At 35.4% G+C, this 18,777-nt stretch overlaps 1 protein-coding gene and 1 pseudogene across 17 annotated transcripts in view; both read left to right on the top strand.

The window, feature by feature from the left end:
- LOC114276329 (arginine--tRNA ligase, cytoplasmic-like) overlaps window positions 1–17,820 on the top strand; it is a 62,275-nt gene extending 44,455 nt beyond the window's left edge. For 2 of the 17 annotated variants that reach the window (XM_082915590.1, XM_082915592.1), the window contains 9 exons: window positions 3,660–3,696; window positions 8,120–8,195; window positions 8,336–8,437; window positions 8,551–8,766; window positions 9,217–9,297; window positions 9,553–9,636; window positions 9,890–9,994; window positions 11,534–11,712; window positions 12,083–12,273. In XM_082915590.1, coding sequence (XP_082771716.1) covers window positions 8,130–8,195; window positions 8,336–8,437; window positions 8,551–8,766; window positions 9,217–9,297; window positions 9,553–9,636; window positions 9,890–9,994; window positions 11,534–11,712; window positions 12,083–12,218 — 969 coding nt within the window. In that variant the 5' untranslated portion in view covers window positions 3,660–3,696; window positions 8,120–8,129 and the 3' untranslated portion in view covers window positions 12,219–12,273. The other 15 variants (XM_082915591.1, XM_082915593.1, XM_082915597.1 and 12 more) reach the window with 14 other exon arrangements.
- LOC145819034 (fatty acid elongase 3-like) lies at window positions 843–7,101 on the top strand (annotated as a pseudogene).
- Window positions 17,821–18,777: the final 957 nt, after the last annotated feature.

Here is an 18,777-nt window from a genome sequence, read left to right as displayed (position 1 = left end):
GCCCTCCTTAGATCTAGTGAACTCCATTCCAAGAAAGTATCTTAGTGCTCCAGGACCTTTATCTCGAAATCTTTAGCAAGCCCCTTCTTTAACTTTTCTGATTCGGCACTATCATTACTTGTTAGAATTATGTCATCTACATAAACAATCAAGATAGCTACTTTACCTTCTCTTGAGTGTTTATAGAACATAGTATGGTCTGCTTAGCTTTAACTGTATCAAAGGTTTTTTACAACCTTCCCAAAGCGTTCAAACCACGCCCTTGGGGATTGTTTGAGGCCGTATAGAGACTTGTTTAATTTGCAGACTTTATCTATACCAAACTTCTTTTCAAAACCTGGAGGTAGGTTCATATAGACTTCTATACCAAACTTCTTTTCAAAACCTGGAGGTAGGTTCATATAGACTTCTAGATTTCCATTTAAGAAGGCATTTTTTACATTTAATTGATGTACAGGCCAGTTAGAATTAACGGCTAGTGACAGTAAAACCCGAATTGAGTTCATCCTGGCAACTGGAGCAAAGGTTTCTTGGTAGTCAATCCCGAGGGTTTGTGTAAACCCTTTTGCCACGAGTCTCACCTTATGTCTTTCCACGCTACCATCAACTTTGCACTTCACTGTAAATACCCATTGGCACCCTACTGTCTTTTTGTCCTTAGGCAGATTCACTAACATCCAAGTACCGTTCTTTTCTAGAGCATTCATCTCTTCCATAACTGTTGATTTCCAATTAAGATCATCCAAGGCTTGTTTAATAATTCTAGGAACAAACAAGTTAGATATTTTTGAAGTAAATGCTCTAGACTTTTGGATAGTTTATCATAAGATAAATATTTCGCAATGGAATGTTGGGTACATTTTCGAATTCCTTTCCTAATGGCTAGAGGAAGATCACAATTTGTGGGTATAACATTAGGTAAAACCGCTGAAGAAAATGGGGATGAAGTAGAGATAGATGATGGAGGAACCAGATTAGGAGTACCTGAACTACTTGAGGGACCTTTTTTAAGAGATTCTGATTGGCTTTGTGGTAGAGTGGTTGGCTAGTCTTTACTTTTTCTTTGAGTATTTTTCCGAGCATAAACCAAAAACTCAGGTTCAGGAACAGTTTGTTCCAATTGTAGTATTTCTCCCCTTGCTTGTGAGCCTTCTATGTTTGGAGAAGTTGGACTGGGATTTCCTTCGTTCTCTATATCTTGAATACCCTGTTTCTGTTCTTGATTTTCAGAAAACAAGGGATGGAGATCGAATAGGATTTGGTAAGGGATCTAAAGTTGTTTGCCAAAAATTTTCTTCCTCTCTCTTTCTCCCCTTGAATAGAATTTTTGGTAAAATAGGATTGAGTTTCAAGAAAGGAGACATCCATAATCACCCAAATGTTTTTTGTTTGAGGATTATAGCACTTGTAACCTCTTTTGTTTGGAGCATACCCGATGAAAACACATTTTTCTGTTCTAAGATCAAGTGTGGATCGAATTTGGCTGGGTATGTGGACGAAAATAGTATAGCAAAAATTTTTTAAAGGCAAATCTGAATTAATTCTGCAATCAGGAAAGGTTTTTTTGAAATATTCTAGGGGTGTGACATATTGCAAAACCTGGGTAGGCATTCTTTTAATTAAATAAGAGGCTGTCAAAATGGCATCTCTCCATAGATATTTGGGAACATACATAGAGAACATTATGGCTCGAGCTACTTCCAGTAAATGCTTATTTTTTCTTTCGGCAATACCATTTTGTTGAGGAGTGTCACGACATATAGATTGATGAAAAATACCTTTTTCCCTTAAAAAATTCCCTAGATATTCATTGAAGTACTCTTTTCCATTATTAGCTCGAAAAATACTAATTTTTGAATGAAATTGATTGTCAACCATTTTGTAAAAATCTTGAAACACGTTTTTTACTTCAGATTTGTCTTTCATCAAATAAACCTAGCAAAGCCGAGTGTGATCATCTATAAAAGTTACAAACCACTTTACACCAGTCATGATGGTAACCTTGGAGAAACCCCACATCACTATGAATTAAGTAGAATGGTTTAGAGGCACAGTAGGGTTTTGTAAGATAAGTAGTTCGATGACTTTTAGATAAATAACAACTTTCACATTGAAAAGACAAACAATCCAAATTTTTAAACAAGTTAGGAAACAAATGTTTATGATATGAAAAACTAGGATGTCCTAGTCTAAAATGCCAAAGCATTATTTGCTCGCGAGCCGAAAGTGAACTAATACTACAACCATAGCATTGAGTTGTTTTATTGCTGGATATGTCATCATCAAAGTAGTAAAGACCATTGACCATTCTAGCACTGCCAATCAACCTCCCCAAGTTTCGGTCCTGAAATTCACAATGAGAGTCAAAGAAAACAACACGACAGTGTGAGTTTTTGGATAATTTACTGACAGACAACAACTTGCAGGCCAGTTTAGGAACATGAAGGACAGAGTGAAGAGTAATATTTTCTAAAATTTTTGTTTGAACTTTTCCTACAATGGGTGAGAAATTGCCATCGGCAATCCTAACTCTTTTACTTTCAGAACAAAATAAATAAGTATTGAACAAAGAAGAGAAAGAAGTCATGTGATCAGATGCCCCCGAATCAATGATCCAAGGGACAGAATTTTGACTACAAGATAGAGCCATAAGGGTTGCTACCTGTCTGTGCAAGAGAACCACTAGGAGTGCTGGATAAAGAATTGGATTTTAGCAGTTTAAGAAGATAATCCATCTACTCCTTACTGAACAGACTTACTTCAACCTCATTGGGATAGAAGGATGCACGAATTGGTTTGTCACTTGATTTGCAACTCTTCCAAGTTGCAGGCTTCCCATGGATCTTCTAACAGTTTTCTCGAGTATGGTGTGGTTTATTGCAATAATCACACCATACTCGAGATTTTTCATTCTTCCATGGTTTAAAAACCTTGTTTGCACTTGCATTTGATGCGATCATGGTTGAGTTTTCCACAGGTGTAGCAACTCCCTTTTTCCCAAGCATCACATTCCTACGACTTTCTTCTCTCCTAACTTCAATCTAATTTTACTAACATACTAACATTCTATCTTTGACCCAAAAAAAAAACTGAATCTATCCTTGCAACCAAACAAGCCACATTAATGTTAGCATAACAAGCAAACACCCCCTTATCTTCGACTGTTTTCTTCCATCTTCCTCCCATTCCTTCTCCATTGGCAACACCACCACATTTCACAGTGGGAGCAAAACCTGGAGTAGGGAGGAGATGGCGACAACTCTCTTATATAGTCTCTTTTGAAAATCTCTCTTTCCTTCTCTCCAACAACACACACTAAATCTATTACAACCATTGTAAACTTGGGCTACTGCAATTGGTTTTCTAGTGCACTTGTGTTGTTGGTCAGTTGCTGGTTGGTTGTTGGTTTTTTGTTGGAATGCTTGTTGCTGATGATGGTTTAAATGCGAGCAAACTAATTTTTATAAAATATATATAAAAATAAAATTGTACATATTTTAAATGCGAGCAAACTAATTTCTATAAAATAAAATTGTATTAAAAAGTCCTCCAATATAACGTTCCAACATACATAAAAATATATAACAATATTTCACTTATTACAAAACTTTAATAATTAAAATATTATGTACTCTAATATTACGCATTGAAGCATGAGGAAGGAGCATAGCTCGCTTTCGGAGAGCTGAGATATAGGTTTGTAAAATTAATTTAAATTGAATAGATTACAATTGTCTTCTTTTTTTTTCGTTGTGACAAATGCAATAAATTAAATAGGTTATGATTATTAAATCAATATAATTTTTCTGTGTTCACGAAATAAAAAATGAAATGTCCAACATCTTTAATAGTTCGAATTATCAAAACGAGATCTATGACAGACCTCATAAGACTAAATAGCGCTCTTCAGTTCAAATTATGGACCGGAGAGAATTTTCTCATATAAAATAACTACATTAGTGGTTGTGTTTTTTTCTCTCTCTAATTCAGGAGTGGATCGGAGAGAATTCCCTCATATAAAATAACTACATTAGTGATTCTTTTTTTTCTCTCTCTAATTTAAGAGGTTTCATAGGGAGTAGGGAATTGAATTAAGAGGAAGATTCCTTCCATTTCAAAATTTGGATTGGAGAGCATTATTATCGAATTAAGAGGAAGATTCCTTCCATTTCAAAATTTGGATTGGAGAGCATTATTTTGGCCCATGAGGCCTACAACATGCCGCTTTTCGATAATTTGAATCGTTCATTTTATCAAGCACTTTGCGTCTTTCATCTACACAAATTTAAATCCAAACAAAATACGTTTAAATTAAGTGCATCTAAAATCTTCATTATTTTTTGTTGCTTCAGACGACTGAACAACAACATCCAAATCATTTGACATGAGTTCCTCAAAAGTGAATTCGACTTCCTCATCATTTCCTTTCCATGAATTGTCTTACTCTTCATCTTTTCAAGAGACATCAATAAATAGGATTGCTATTTCTCCAAATTACTCGCATATTGTTTCAGATCCGACAAGTTAAACTTCGAAACATCCACAGGATGCCAATTCAATTTGCAAAGCGCCGCCGCGAAATCGGAAGGAGTGCTGACGGGAGAGAAAGCGACGCCGGCGATGTGGAGACAGAAGAGTTCCACAGCTTTCTGAAAAAGGCTTTGACGGCCTGTGGCGGAGCCAGAAAATTAAATTAGAGGAGGCACTTCTTAATTACAATATCGAAAATTTTTACAAAAATATTTCATGCAAGTTTTTACGATTGATTTCGAGAAACATCAAAAAAAATAATGTTAACAATTGTATCATGGACAATATAAAAAAATATAGATGTAAGTCTTAAAATAAATTATATAATGATAAATTATTTTTTTATGCAAAATTTGATTAAAAATTCAATATAATGGTAATACCACGTCATTATTAGTATGCGATATCACCAACTAATAGTAAATAAACACATAGAGAGTGAACCTCACATGTCAAATGTAACTAATAATCTAATAAATTTCATATCTTTATAGTGAGATTACTTATGCTTGCATGTCAATAATAATGAACTCACCGTTACATTCAAAAAATTTCATAGATAATATGATTTATAATAGTCTCTTCATTTTCAATCAAAATAATCATTATTATTCTCATAATTTTTAAAATGTCATTAACATTTTACTCTAATAATATTTTTGTAATTTTTTTTATTTAAAATATTTTCTTTATATTTGCAACAAAAGAAGAAGAAGAAGAAGAAGAAGAAGCCCAAGATCCAGGGGGGCCCGTGACCCCCCTGGTCCTCACTTCCCTCCACCACTGTTGACGGCACTTTGTGAAGCAAATGTTGCGAGATTTTGAACAATCAATCCTTGCAATTCGTCTTTGTTTCTTCTCCATCATTGTCATTGTTAGGGTTTTAGGGTTAGATCGATATAATCTAAAATATAGAGATTGAGAGGCACGAAGAGCTCACATCAACGGTGGGAAAAAAAAGGTAGTGTTTTAGGGTTAGATTGATATAAGCTTAAAGAAATTTCCTATAAATCAAGCTAAAATAGCATAGCCCCACCATTTTACACTAGAAAACTAAAGAGTAATACACTACAACAAAATGCACCTTGGGCGACCAAAATTGGCGACTAAAAAAAATTTAGTCGCCAAAAGTTAAGGAATTGGCGACCAACATTTTTTTTAGTCGCCAAAAGTAAAATATTTAGCTACTAATTTTTTTTAGTCGGGGTATATTCATTATTGGCGACTAAAAAAAAATTTAGTCGTTAAAAATGCCAGAATTGGCGACAAAAAAAACTTAGTCGTTGTATATTGACTTTTGACTACTAAAATATTTAGTCGCCGAATGGGAAATAAAAAAATTATTTTTTCTCTTTGGCGACTAAGAACTTACTTTCAGCGACAAAAAAAAAAAATTAGTCGCTGTATATTGACTTTTGGCTACTAAAATATTTAGTCGCCGAATGGAAAATAAAAAAATTATTTTTTCTCTTTGGCGACTAAAGTTTTAGTCGCAAAAAACTTACTTTCGGTGACAAATTTAAATTTAGTCGCCGTATATTTATTTTTGGCTACTAAAATATTTAGTCGCCGAATGGAAAATAAAAAATTATTTTTTCTCTTTGGCGACTAAAGTTTTAGTCAACTTACTTTCAGCGACAAAAAATTATTTTAGTCGCCAAATAAATTTTTTATTTTTTATTTTTTATCTTTGGTAACCTATCTTCAACGACTAAAATTTAGTCGCAGATGTGTTCAAAATTTTACTGGGAAATATTTCATATTGGCGCCTAAATTTTTGCCCAAATCTATTACTTCTTCACACGGTTCTTTCTCTCTCTTGCTCTCCCTTTGTCTCTCTCTGTCACACAGAGAATCAATCATCACCGCCCCTCTTCTCAGCATTGCACACGACTAGTGTTTGTCAATCTTCCACCGTCGAACATCGCCACCGCAGCTCACCGGCCTCCTCTTCTCCTCCGCCTCCGAGATCTGCGACGCCCGCTGGTTCTGGGCTAGCTCCAAAACCCCTTTCCAATGGCTTCCTCTGTTTCCCCCTCGGCACCCGCCCTTCCGGCCGCGTCTTCTTCTAGTAGCTCTTCTACCTCTCCTGCTTCCTTCACACTTTCCGCACCTTCTTCTCCATCCTCCGCGGCCGCCACCTCTCTTTCTTCCGCCTCTTCAACCACTCCATTCTCATCTTCATGTCCTTCCTCTGGCTCGAATTCTCTCAATCTTTTCAAGTTCTTGCCATTCTCATTGCCACCTCTGTTTACTCTCTTGTTTATGGCTACAGATTTTGGATTGCCATTGGTTTGCCCGGTGCTTGTTTCCCCTTTGTGGTTACTTGTCAGATTGTTCTTCTCGGTTGTAATGTTTTGTGCCATGCGGGTGTGCTTTTGCTTCATTTTTTGAAAGGTGGGTGTAATGGAATTGGGGCTTGGGGCTTCAATTCGGTTCTCAATGCGGATTCTCTTGCTGTTTCTTAATTTCTATGTCAAGATGCATCTTCGGAGGAGAAAGGTTACTGATTTTGATGCCATTAAAGATGGAGATGTAGACACGGACATGGCCAAAAGCAAGGATATTTGAGTGGTGGGTTTTTCTTCTCTCTCTCTCTTTGTCTCTCTCTCTCTCTCTCTCTCTCACTCTTTGACTTTGGATTCAGGGGTAATAATAAAGTGACGAATTTTATCAGTATATATATGTTATACACATGAATTGTTAGGAGATAGACAGATTATATACAATAATTCTTAGTAATTTTTCTTTTGACTTCTTGTTTCCAGGAAGAAAACTAGTGCTAGTTCATAGTATTCTTTTAAAAATTTGTGCATATTGATTACTGAATTCATAGTCAAATTCTTTGCTAGTTCAATCTTTGGAGAAATTTTTGTTTTTTATTGTTTGGTTTATTTATTTCAGCTTCAGTAGACTTGATGGTGCTTAGTTTCAACCAAATTTTCAACAAACAAAAAAGGAAAAAAAAAAGAAGGGTACATATAATAAAAAAAAATTCAATTAGTTGTATGTATTTTATTTTAAGAATAATACTAGCAATTTGATATGAGTAAGTATAGTATATTTTTTGAAAGCTAATCAAATTCATTGGCTGTTGAAAAAGTCATTCAGACATTAAAATTTGAACTTCCTAGATTATTAGTTAGTGTTTCTACAAGTCAGGATAGCAACCATAGAATATTGAGTTAAATCATAACTAAAAGCCCCCTTATTAGTTTATGAGTTGCACTATAGAGTTTTATGTGTACTTGACATGTTTGCTCGGGGCATGTCCAGTTAGTCATGTCGAACACATGTACCTTATCCAAGTGTTGCATGTCTAACACAGCTACTTCATGCTTTTAGAGAAGTCTATGTAACATATCTAGTAAATGTGACATGTTAGAGGAATTGAAGACTCTCACACATGCATGTGTGCGCATACAATACAACTACACGCACCTAACTTCAGCAAAAGATATAGAATGCTTGAATCCTCAAATTTTAGAGGTGATCACCTCTAAAATTTCTCAGGCTTTTATAGCAATGGAAACTCTTGTATGCCTTTTTTTTTTTTCTAATTGTTATATTGGGAATTCTTTTGGTGCAGCAACAATGCCATGAGCTTATGGACAAAAATAAAAGGCAAGGGTTCCGAATTGACAGGTCCCCAACCTATTGGAAAGGTATTGCATTGATCACTCCATATTCTCTATGTTGTACTTCCTGTCTCTAATAACTTTGTTCATCAGTAATGCTATGATTTTTGTATTCAATATTGAATTGATACTATTAAATGATAGTTTGTGCGTTTTTCTTCTTTAAGGCCATTATGAACAATCTACCAAAATCAGAAATGGTAGACAAATGTAGTATAGCTGGACCTAGGTTTGTGAATGTTGTGTTATCAAAGGATTGGATAGCAAAGGTATTAGTTAATTTTTGACAGCAATGGATAGGAATGATAGGATCATGAGCTATCTTGGTTTCTTCACTCAGTGTGAATGTCTTGTTTACTAAAATATATTGTTGCCACTGCAGAGCATCCAAAAGATGCTAATAAATGGTGTTGAAACACGGTCGCCGAAACTTACAGTCAAAAGGGCAGTGGTTGACTTTTCCTCACCCAACATTGCTAAAGAAATGCATGTCGGCCACTTGAGATCTACAATTATTAGAGACACTCTAGCCCGTATGCTAGAGTTTTCAAATGTTGAGGTTCTTTGGAGAAACCATGTTGGTGACTGGGGTACACAGGTAAGTGTGTGTGTGTGTGTGTGTGTGTGTGTGTGAGCACATGCATTCTGTATGTGTGTTTGTTTTCTCTCTTTTATCTTGAAATTTTATTTAAGTTCTGTTAAAATTATTTATTTTTTGATGAGGGTTTCAGTCATGGGTTGTCCTATTTTATGAGTTAACTTTTTCATTTGGATCAAAATAATTTCTTGGGTGAACAACAGTAGTTTGAAGTTCTTCGGTGCCTTTTCCTTCCCTAATATGTGGTGGAAGAAGGAACTCCAACAGACCCTTCTTGTATAATTGTATTAAGTGGAAAAATTGTGCTCTTTTAAATTTTTTGTTGATTATTGCTGCTCTAGAAGGTGATAATATTATGGCCTCTTTGCTGTCTGAATTATGAAAGTCTATTTCGATAATTTTTTTGTTACTTTCCTATTATGTCTTAAAGATATTATTTATGTTTTGCAGTTTGGTATGCTAATTGAATTTCTTTTCGAAAAATTTCCAAACGTGGAGGTTGTCAATGATCAAGCTATCGGAGATCTTGAGGTGAGATAAAAATTTTGGAAATTAGGTCCATTTCCTGAATTGGTACAGACATAATACTTCTTCATGTCACTTGAATATTTTTTATGCCATCCAAGCAACAAAGTCCCTTGCTTAGATTAGCAAACAATTCAAGTAACTAGTTGCTTGTGCTGCTTTGAGCAACTTATGCCTTTGATTCAATTTTTTTTCATTGAAATGAATCATGAAATTCAATGAAAGTGGGTATTATTGATTTAACTTGAATGCTGTTATTAGGCATTCTATAAGGCATCAAAGCAAAGACTTGACAGTGATCCTGGATTCAAGGAGAGGGCACAACAAGCGGTGGTCAGTCTCCAGGTGAATCACTTACCTTTATGCCTTAAAGACTTGTGAGGTTGATTATAGTAATAATTAAATTTCTCATTTGTAAAAGAACTTAAAAGCTATAAATTTCAATTTTCTATTTTGGAGGAAATCTGATTTATATACTATAAATTTTGTTTCTTCGTTTAGGAAGAAAATTTGATTAATGATTTTATCTTGAGGTTTCATTATGCTTCATCATTCATCTTATTTGGTTTCATTTCCTATGGCATAACTTGTATCACAGGGTGGGGAAGAGAAGTATCGAAAGGCATGGGCACAAATCTGTGAAATCAGTCAAAGGGGATATCAAAGAGTTTATCAACGCGTAGGAATTAAGATAGAGGAGAAGGTACTTAACTGATATTTTTCTTTCTAACTAATGACAATGTCAAACATTGATTGTATTTTCCACACCTGTTTTATGCGCCATGGAGCCACGTAAAAAAGACACCAACTTTTGATTTCAATCTATAGCGTGCATGCTGAAAATAGAACATTCTTGGTTTATGGTTCACAGCCCCCTGCCCCACCAATTGTATATTTCATCCGATTCAAATGTATCTGCTTTAAATCATTGTCACTTTATATTTTGACTGATGTTATCAGGTTGGCCATTTTGTATGACTACTTGAACTGATGGTAGCTTGATATCTAAGACCACAATTCTACAAAGGCAAAACATTGTTATTTCGTCATCTTAGTTACTTCTTGTATAGCTGTAATAACTAAAAGATTACTTTAAATTAGTGGGCACAAGAACTGTGGCAAGACTAGACTATGAATCTTAGTTGAATTACATTATTGCATATGCAATGAGGACATTAGTATGGTACAGGCTTAGAGTATGGGAGGCCAGAGGCCCATAAATGTAATTTATCATTGTTTATTCTTTTTTATTTTGGACTCAAGCAAATTACTCAATTCAATAGAACTGGCATTTGGTGATAGATAGGTGCTCGTGTGATCTTTATAGGTGCTCGTGTGAACTGGCATTCTTTTTTATTCTTTATATGCTAGTTTCAATTAGGAAAATTAAAAGTAAAGATATAGATAGGTGATGGGTTTGAGGTGGCATTTGGTGTTGTAGACGATGATTCTTTTACAATGGATTTTGAACAATTGTAAAATTGAAACTTTATGGAAAATGTTATACATATATATATATATATATATTTATAATTATTGGATTCTCATTCTTGAATGGTGGATGTGTAACGAGTGAGGAATGCATCAGAACATGTTCAGGCTAGAGTGACTAAGTTGGTTAATGCTGATTTGTGGTTATGTTAACCATAAAATGTCTCATCAGTATGAAGTCAAAGTTGTGTGTTTGCCCAGTGATATTGTCTTTGACATTGAGAAATTCTTCTGCACATCTGATACAGGTCAAGTGTTCAGCAGAACAGTGCACTATGATGGCATATATCTATATATTTAATGTTTTCTGATAGAGAAATGCTATTTATCACCAGATTCTTTTTTCACCATTTTATTTCACTTCCCATGTTTTCCATGCAATAAAAGCAATGTGTATGTGTAGTATATGTGTAGGATCCACCATATTAAAACATAGTGGGACTTACCATGACACATGGGAAACACATAGGGGGTGAAGACTTTTTGTGATATATAGCAACTCTCTCTCTCTCTCTCTCTCTCTCTCTCATAAGTCTTACATTATGCTTATTCCTGAATTTGATTATTGTTACACATGCTATTTAAAACCCTATTTGGAAGTGAAGTTGCAAGGAGTGTCAGATGGTGGCATGATTTGCCCGCCCTTGAATTTCAAATGAGTAATGAACATATCGTACTCATGAAATCAACTGTTCCTATGATTGAGTGGCAAAATCACTTGTAATTATTTTGTTTTTTGCCTTCCCGTCAGGGAGAAAGCTTTTACAATCCATATATACCTGGAGTTTTAGAGGAATTGGATAAGCAAGGATTAATTGAAGAAAGTGAAGGTGCTCCTGTGATCTTTATTGAGGGGAAAAATATACCTTTAATTGTTGTGAAGAAGGATGGTGGTTTCAACTATGCTTCCACTGATCTTGCGGCTCTTTGGTTAGTGTTTTAAAATTTGGAGTTGATTAAAGTGTAAATTATATGACCCTTCAATATGTCATTCATTCTTGCATCTATACTTATATATGTTTAATCTAGCATCTGATCTGCATGATTTATATAATGTATCTCTCCATGTTTCTTCCTTAAAGATATAAATTATATGATAGAATCATCTTGTGGTTCATGTGATTGAAAAGAGATTTGCTAGATGGAATTTTATGACCCATTTTTAAAGTTTACCTGGGTAATATGTGACTGCTATTTGAACTTAAATGTCATGGCTGGACATGCATTGCTTGTGCACCTTTTGTTGGAGTGGTAGCGGAATGAGTGCATTTCAGTTAAACCAGCTGCTTTCAATAATTAGGTATCGTCTTAATGAAGAAAAAGCTGAATGGATAATCTATGTAATTGATGTTGGCCAGCGAGAGCACTTTGAAATGTTTTTCACTATAAGTATCAAATGTCATGTCCTGTGCTTCATGACTTTTCATGCTTTGTAGAGAGATGGGTAACATACCACTGTGAGTTTGACAGCCTTCCTTTCTATCTCTCCTTCTGTTAGGCTGCGAAACATACTGGTTGGCTTCCAGCTGGTGAGAATATGTATCCTAAAACTAACCATGTGGGTTTTGGTCTTGTTCTTGGAGAGGATGGGAAACGATTTCGAACTCGTAGTACTGAAGTGGTTCGATTAATTGATTTGTTGGATGAAGCAAAGAGTCGTTGTAAAGCAGCTCTTGTAGAACGAGGTATAATAATGAATGATCTGCACTCTAGTTGTTTTCCTATAGCAAGGTAGCGCTTTTTATGTTCCTCATATCTATGAACTCATGCATGACATAGCATCTCATCAAATTTTGATACATTAGTTAAAACTGAAGTTTTGATATAATCTCTTCAAATCTTGATTAGGTAAAGCTAATAAATGGACAGCGGAGGAGCTTGATCAAACAGCTGAGGCAGTTGGTTATGGGGCTCTTTAGTAAGATCCTCTATCCTCGTTAATTTTTCACTTGGCAATGTTGAATGTGTGTTGCTTGTCCTCCTTTTGTACTTCTCTTTTCCATTTTAATAAAATCTTTCTTTTGTTGCTGTTAAAAAAAATGTTGACTGTGTTGCTGTTGTTGGATTTTGTCTTTGTAAACTGACAGTTGCAATGTTTGGGGTAAAACAATGTTAATATATTATATGTGGATGTGGTGTATCCTAAAAAATGTTCTGTGACAATTTGTCCTTGCCTCCCAAATTCTTCTTCAAATCTTTAATCTAACTCTTCCTACAAGTCTTTTATTCAAAAACACTTTAAATATATGCATTAATATGTTAATGCATGTTAAATTATGATTAGGATAGGAAAAAGCACATGAAAATAGTAGTTTTATATTCATCTCAAGTATATTGATGAAATATTTTCCTCTAAAGTTATAATAATACTTAATTGTGTAAATTACGTTGATATTTTTTATATTTCGGTCCTTATGTCATTTTGATGTTTAAAATTTCAGTCTTTATAATTTCAATTGGCTCAATTGACTCAGGATTCATGATTTTGTCTCATTGATTAAGTTGTTAGTAATTTTCGATTGATTAAAATGTAATCGGTGTTATCAATTTGATCAAAATTGACACAAAGTTGCCTTGTTCAAATATAAAGGTGAGAAAATCTTTTCCTTATTTTTGTGCAGATAATTATACATCTTTTTGGTAATTTTTTGTTATTAATCACAGTAATGTAAGTATTAGGAGGTTGAGCATCCTTATGGTTTAGAGATGAGTTTTTGTTGTGGAACTGGAAATCAACATTACTGGCACAGAAAGAACCTTATACTTTGGTCACTTAATGTAAGTTTCAACTGCATCATCTTAAACATTCTGAAGGAGAAATGAAAATGAAGATAGTTGTTATTGGCTATTTAGTTTATGTGATACTTCGTCACATGTTTGGTCCTTGCGATTAATCTTTCATAAACCATATGCAATTTTGAAGCCTTTTAAGATAGTTTATGTACTTTGTCACGTGTTTGGTCCATGTAGTTAATCTGTGCGTGCGTGCATGTGTTCATTTTTATTCAAACTTATCTATTTACTTTGACAATTTTCTTTAGCGTTTTTGGGTCAGTTTTGGTTATTTTTATAATTCCTTTAAGATTCTTATTTGAACTAAAATCACTTTTTACTTTATGTTAGCCAACTTTTTTTGTAAGAAATCATTTAGCTGTCTGTTTATGTGGTGCTCTTTCTCTATAGCTTTCACTACCAACTAGGAGCTCCCTTAACTTGGAGAATGAAAATTTTCTTTCAGAAATTCTGAATCAGATTTCACATATATTAACTTCTCATTTGGCACTCAATCAGCCCACTAGGAATGTTTACGGCTTTGCCTAAACTTAGTCGAAATAGGGCTTTCGGGAGAGAAAATTCAAAACAGCTCCCGAACCACCGTGTGGCTCTCACGGACAGCTTCCCTATGACAAATAGGACTTGTGACAACTGACAGAATGTAATTCGGGCCTGTAGGTTGGGAGATAGAGTCGAATAAGCTCTAAACTTAGTTGAAAAAGGGCGTTTTGGGGGCAAAAATTCAAAACAGTCCTTGAACTAACGTGTGGCTCACACGGATAGCTTCACCGTGATAACTAGGACTTGTGATAATTGATGAAACGTAATTCGGGCCCGTAGGTTGGGAGTTAGAGCCGAATACGCTCTCAACTTAGTCGAAAAAGGGCGTTTCGGGGGCGAAAATTCAAAACAGCCCCCGAACGACCTTGTGACTCGCACGGATAGCTTCGCCATGACAAATAGGACTCGTGAGAACTGACGGAACGTAATTCGGACCCGTAGGTTGCGAGTTAGAGTCGAGTACGCCTTAAACTTAGTCGAAAAAGGCCATTTCATAGGTGAAAATTCAAAATAGCCCCCAAACTACCGTGTGATGCACACGGACAATTCCCCCATAACAAATAGGACTTGTGACAATTGACGGAACGTAAATTGGACCCGTAGGTTGGGAGTTAGAGCCGAATATGCCCTAAACTTAGTCGAAAAAGAACTTTTCGGGGGCGAAAATTCATAATAGTCCCCGAACCACCGTATGGCTCACATGGACAGTTCCCTCATGACAAATAGGACTTGTGAGAACTGATAGAACGTAATTCGGACCTGTAGGTTGGGAGTTAGAGCCGAATACGTCCTAAACTTAGTTGGGGGAAGAAAATTCAAAACGGACAGTGTGCAAGGTTTTAAAAAGCGGCCGCAACCGTTACTTAACGCCGTTACGTAAGGGTTTTGGTGGTTACCGCCACCCGTTACGGCCGCTTTTGTAGTGTGATTGAGATTCACAGGTGTGTCGGCTGCAGCGCCTGTCGTAGTGGTCGTAACAATGCCGTAATAGCCGTAATGGCCTGTTATGCACCGTTACGTAACGGTTTCGAACTGTTTCTTTCGAAAAAACACACAAAAAAAAGCTGAAAATGGGGAAAGGGATAGAGAGAAGAGGGAAGATAAAGAGAGAAAATAGAGGAGCAAGAGATATAGAGAGAAGAGGGAAGATGAAGAACATGTTATTGATTTGTTGAGGGTGTGAGACCTATGCTATTTATTCAGCTGCTATCACTCAACCATTTTGTTTGTCTATCTATATATTGTTTGAAAATAATAATAATAATAACAAGTGTGGTCATTATTTATTTGGTTTGGTTAATATATATATATATATATATTTAGGCTCTTATTTATTTTCTTATTTTTGTCATTGTTTATCTTATATATAATAGTTAGTGATTAATTTTTTGTATAATATAAAGTCATTAATTATTAAAATAAAATGTAAAAAACTCAGTTTATAGTGATTTAAAAATATGAAATATATTGGATCATACTTAAAAATTTATAAAAATTGATCAATATTTATTTTAAACCCAATAAATATGATCATGGAAAAAAAATATGCGTATTGGTAAGTTTTTTTCAAATTGTGCGAAAAATAAAAAAATTCACGGTTTCGGTTACCGCAACCGTTACGTTACGGCCTTTACACCCCGCAACCGCAACCGCAACCGCGCCACTGCTACCGTTACGGCGACCGCAACCGCTTTTCGAAACCTTGACCGTGTGGCTCGCACGGATAGCTTCGCCATGACAAATAGGACTTGTGACAACTGACGGAACGTAAACCGAACCCGTAGGTTGGGAGTTAGAGCTGAATACACCCTAAACTTTGTCGAAAAAGGACCTTTCAGGGGCGAAAATTCATAACAACCCCCGAACCACCGCGTGGCTCACACGCACAATTCCCCCATGACAAACGGACGGAACGTAATCCGGACCTGTAGGTTGGGAGTTAGAGCCGAATATGCCCTAAACTTAGTCGAAAAAGGACTTTCCGGGGGCAAAAATTCATAACAGCCTCCGAACCACCGTGTGGCTCACACAGACGGTTCCCCCATAACAAATAGGACTTGTGAGAACTGACGGAACGTAATTCGGACCCGTAGGTTGGGAGTTAGAGCCGAATATGCCCTACACTTAGTCGAAAAAGGGTCGTGTGTGGGCGAAAATTCAAAATAGCCCCCGAACGACCGTGTGGCTCTCACAGATAGCTTCGCCATGATAAATAGGACTTGTGAGAACTGACGGAACATAATTCAGATTCGTAGGTTGGGAGTTAGAGCCGAGTACGCCCTAAACTTAGTCGAAAAAGGGTGTTTCGGGGCCGAAAATTCAAAATAGCCCCCGAACCACTATGTGGCTAACACGGACAGTTCCTCCATGACAAATAGGACTTGTGACAACTGACGGAACGTAAACCAGACCCGTAGGTTGGGAGTTAGAGCCGAATACGCCATAAACTTAGTCGAAAAAGGACTTTTCGGGGGCCGAAAATTCATAACAGCCCCCGAACCACCGTGTGGCTCACACGGACAGTTCCTCCATGACAAATAGGACTTGTGAGAACTTACGGAACGTAATTCGGACCCGTAGGTTGGGAGTTAGAGCTGAATATGCCCTAAACTTAGTCGAAAAAGGGTTTTCTGGGGGCGAAAAATCAAAACAACTCCTGAACGACCGTGTGGCTTGCACGGATAGCTTCGCCATGATAAGTCGAAAATGCCCTAAATTTAGTCGAAAAATGGCGTTTCGGGGCAAAAATTCATAATAGCCACCGAACCACCATATGGCTTACACGGACAGGTCCCCCATGACAAATAGGACTTGTGAAAACTGACGGAACGTAATTCGGACTCGTAGGTTGGGAGTTAAAGCCGAATACGCCCTAAACTTAGTCGAAGAAAGGCATTTCGAAGGCGAAAGTTCAAAACAGCCTCGAATATGCCTTACACTTAGTCGAAAAACTTGCAACACTTAGTTAAAAAAGCAACAACTTTATTAAAATAACATCTACATATTTTAATAATTGCCTTTATATATTTATAGGACGAAGAAATTGCATATTATATTGTTTGTACAGTTGGTTGGAATAAATATTGGATGATACATGTATATATATATATATATACTTTTCTTTTATTTCCAAGAAGATATTTCTCGATTGTTCTACCTTAAATGCATGTTAGAACATGTTCCATATGGCTGACTGAATTGATATTTTGTAACCAATTTTAATGTTTCATTTTTTGTTTTTATTTGTAGATGGCTTTGTTGCGTGGACTTGTGGATAATCCATATTGGTGTATGGAGAAGAATTTTCACTTTTGTGGTGGACTAATATAATACTTTTGTCGTCCTCATCTTTTGTGTAGTTTATTATTACTGATACAGAAAACTTTTGACAATCAACAGAAAATGACTGTCGTGGTACATAAATCACTTTTTATTGTGGTACATATATACCGTTTGTCGACGTACATGTAGGACGTTTTGTCATGGTCAATAGAAAACTTTTGTCGTAGTACATATATCACCTTTTGTTGTGGTACATATTATGATGGTAATTTGTACCATGTCAAATGATAATTTCGCTTGGTAGTAAATGTATTTTTCTGTATACGAAGGACTTTGATTTTTGTATGATATATTTTGTATAGAATTATTATTTTAGTTTGGATAATAGTTGATTTGTATGGACTTTGATATTTAATGTTATTTATTTTTGGTATATGGATGTAGATTGTGGAATGATTGATAGGATGTATCATTTTATTTTTATACGTATTATAGGTTGTATTGTATATAGACAGGTTGTGGAGAAATTATAATTTCGCGATAAAACATAGTATCATGTTTTTGGCGACTAAACAATTAGTAACTAAAAAGAAATTGGGAAAAGACATTTGGCGACCAACTGTTTTGTAGCAAAAAAAAAAAAAAGACATTTGGCGACTAAAAGTTGTAGCAAAAAAAAAAAAAAAAGAACATTTAGTGATTAAAAGTTTAGTAGTCAAAAAAATATAAAAAAATAGACATTTGGCGACTAAAACTTTAGTAGTTAAAAAAAAATCAAACATTTGGCAACTAAAATATTTTGTAGCTAAAAACAAAAAATTAAATTATAAACACACTTTTGTCGACTAAAATTTTAGTAGCAAAAAATGTAGAACTTTAGGCGACCAAATATTTAGTAGCCAAAAGGGTAACTCTTTGCCGACTAAACATTTAGTAGCCAAAGATGGGGACTTTCGGTGACTAATTTTTTAGTAGCCAAAAAAGAACTCTTTGTCGACTAAAATTTCAGTAGCTAAAAAGGTGGGATTTTAGGCGACTAAAAGTTTGGTCGTCGAAAATGGTCTAATTTAATTTAATGTCCAACCTTTTGGTGACTAAATATTTAGTCGACAAATGAATATATTTGGCGACTAAAATTATTTGAGTCGCCAATTAGCTTTTCCAACTACTCTTTGGCTACTAATTTTGCGACCAAAAAATTTAGTCGTTAAAGTCCTTTGACAACTAAAAATTGACTTTTGGCGACTAAAAATTTAGTCGCTAAAAGTGAAATTTTTTATAGTGATAATAAATAACTTAAATACTTGGCTGCAAACTTGTGACGATGGACTTAAGTAGGTAAATCATAAAAGTATACCTACCCTAGAAACTTGTAAA

This window comes from Camellia sinensis, chromosome 2 (assembly GCF_055761805.1).
Source record: "Camellia sinensis isolate YWXY chromosome 2, ASM5576180v1, whole genome shotgun sequence".
Lineage (NCBI taxonomy): Eukaryota > Viridiplantae > Streptophyta > Magnoliopsida > Ericales > Theaceae > Camellia > Camellia sinensis.
Note: the sequence above shows the minus strand (reverse complement) of the source record. Positions and strands in the feature narration are given on the sequence as shown.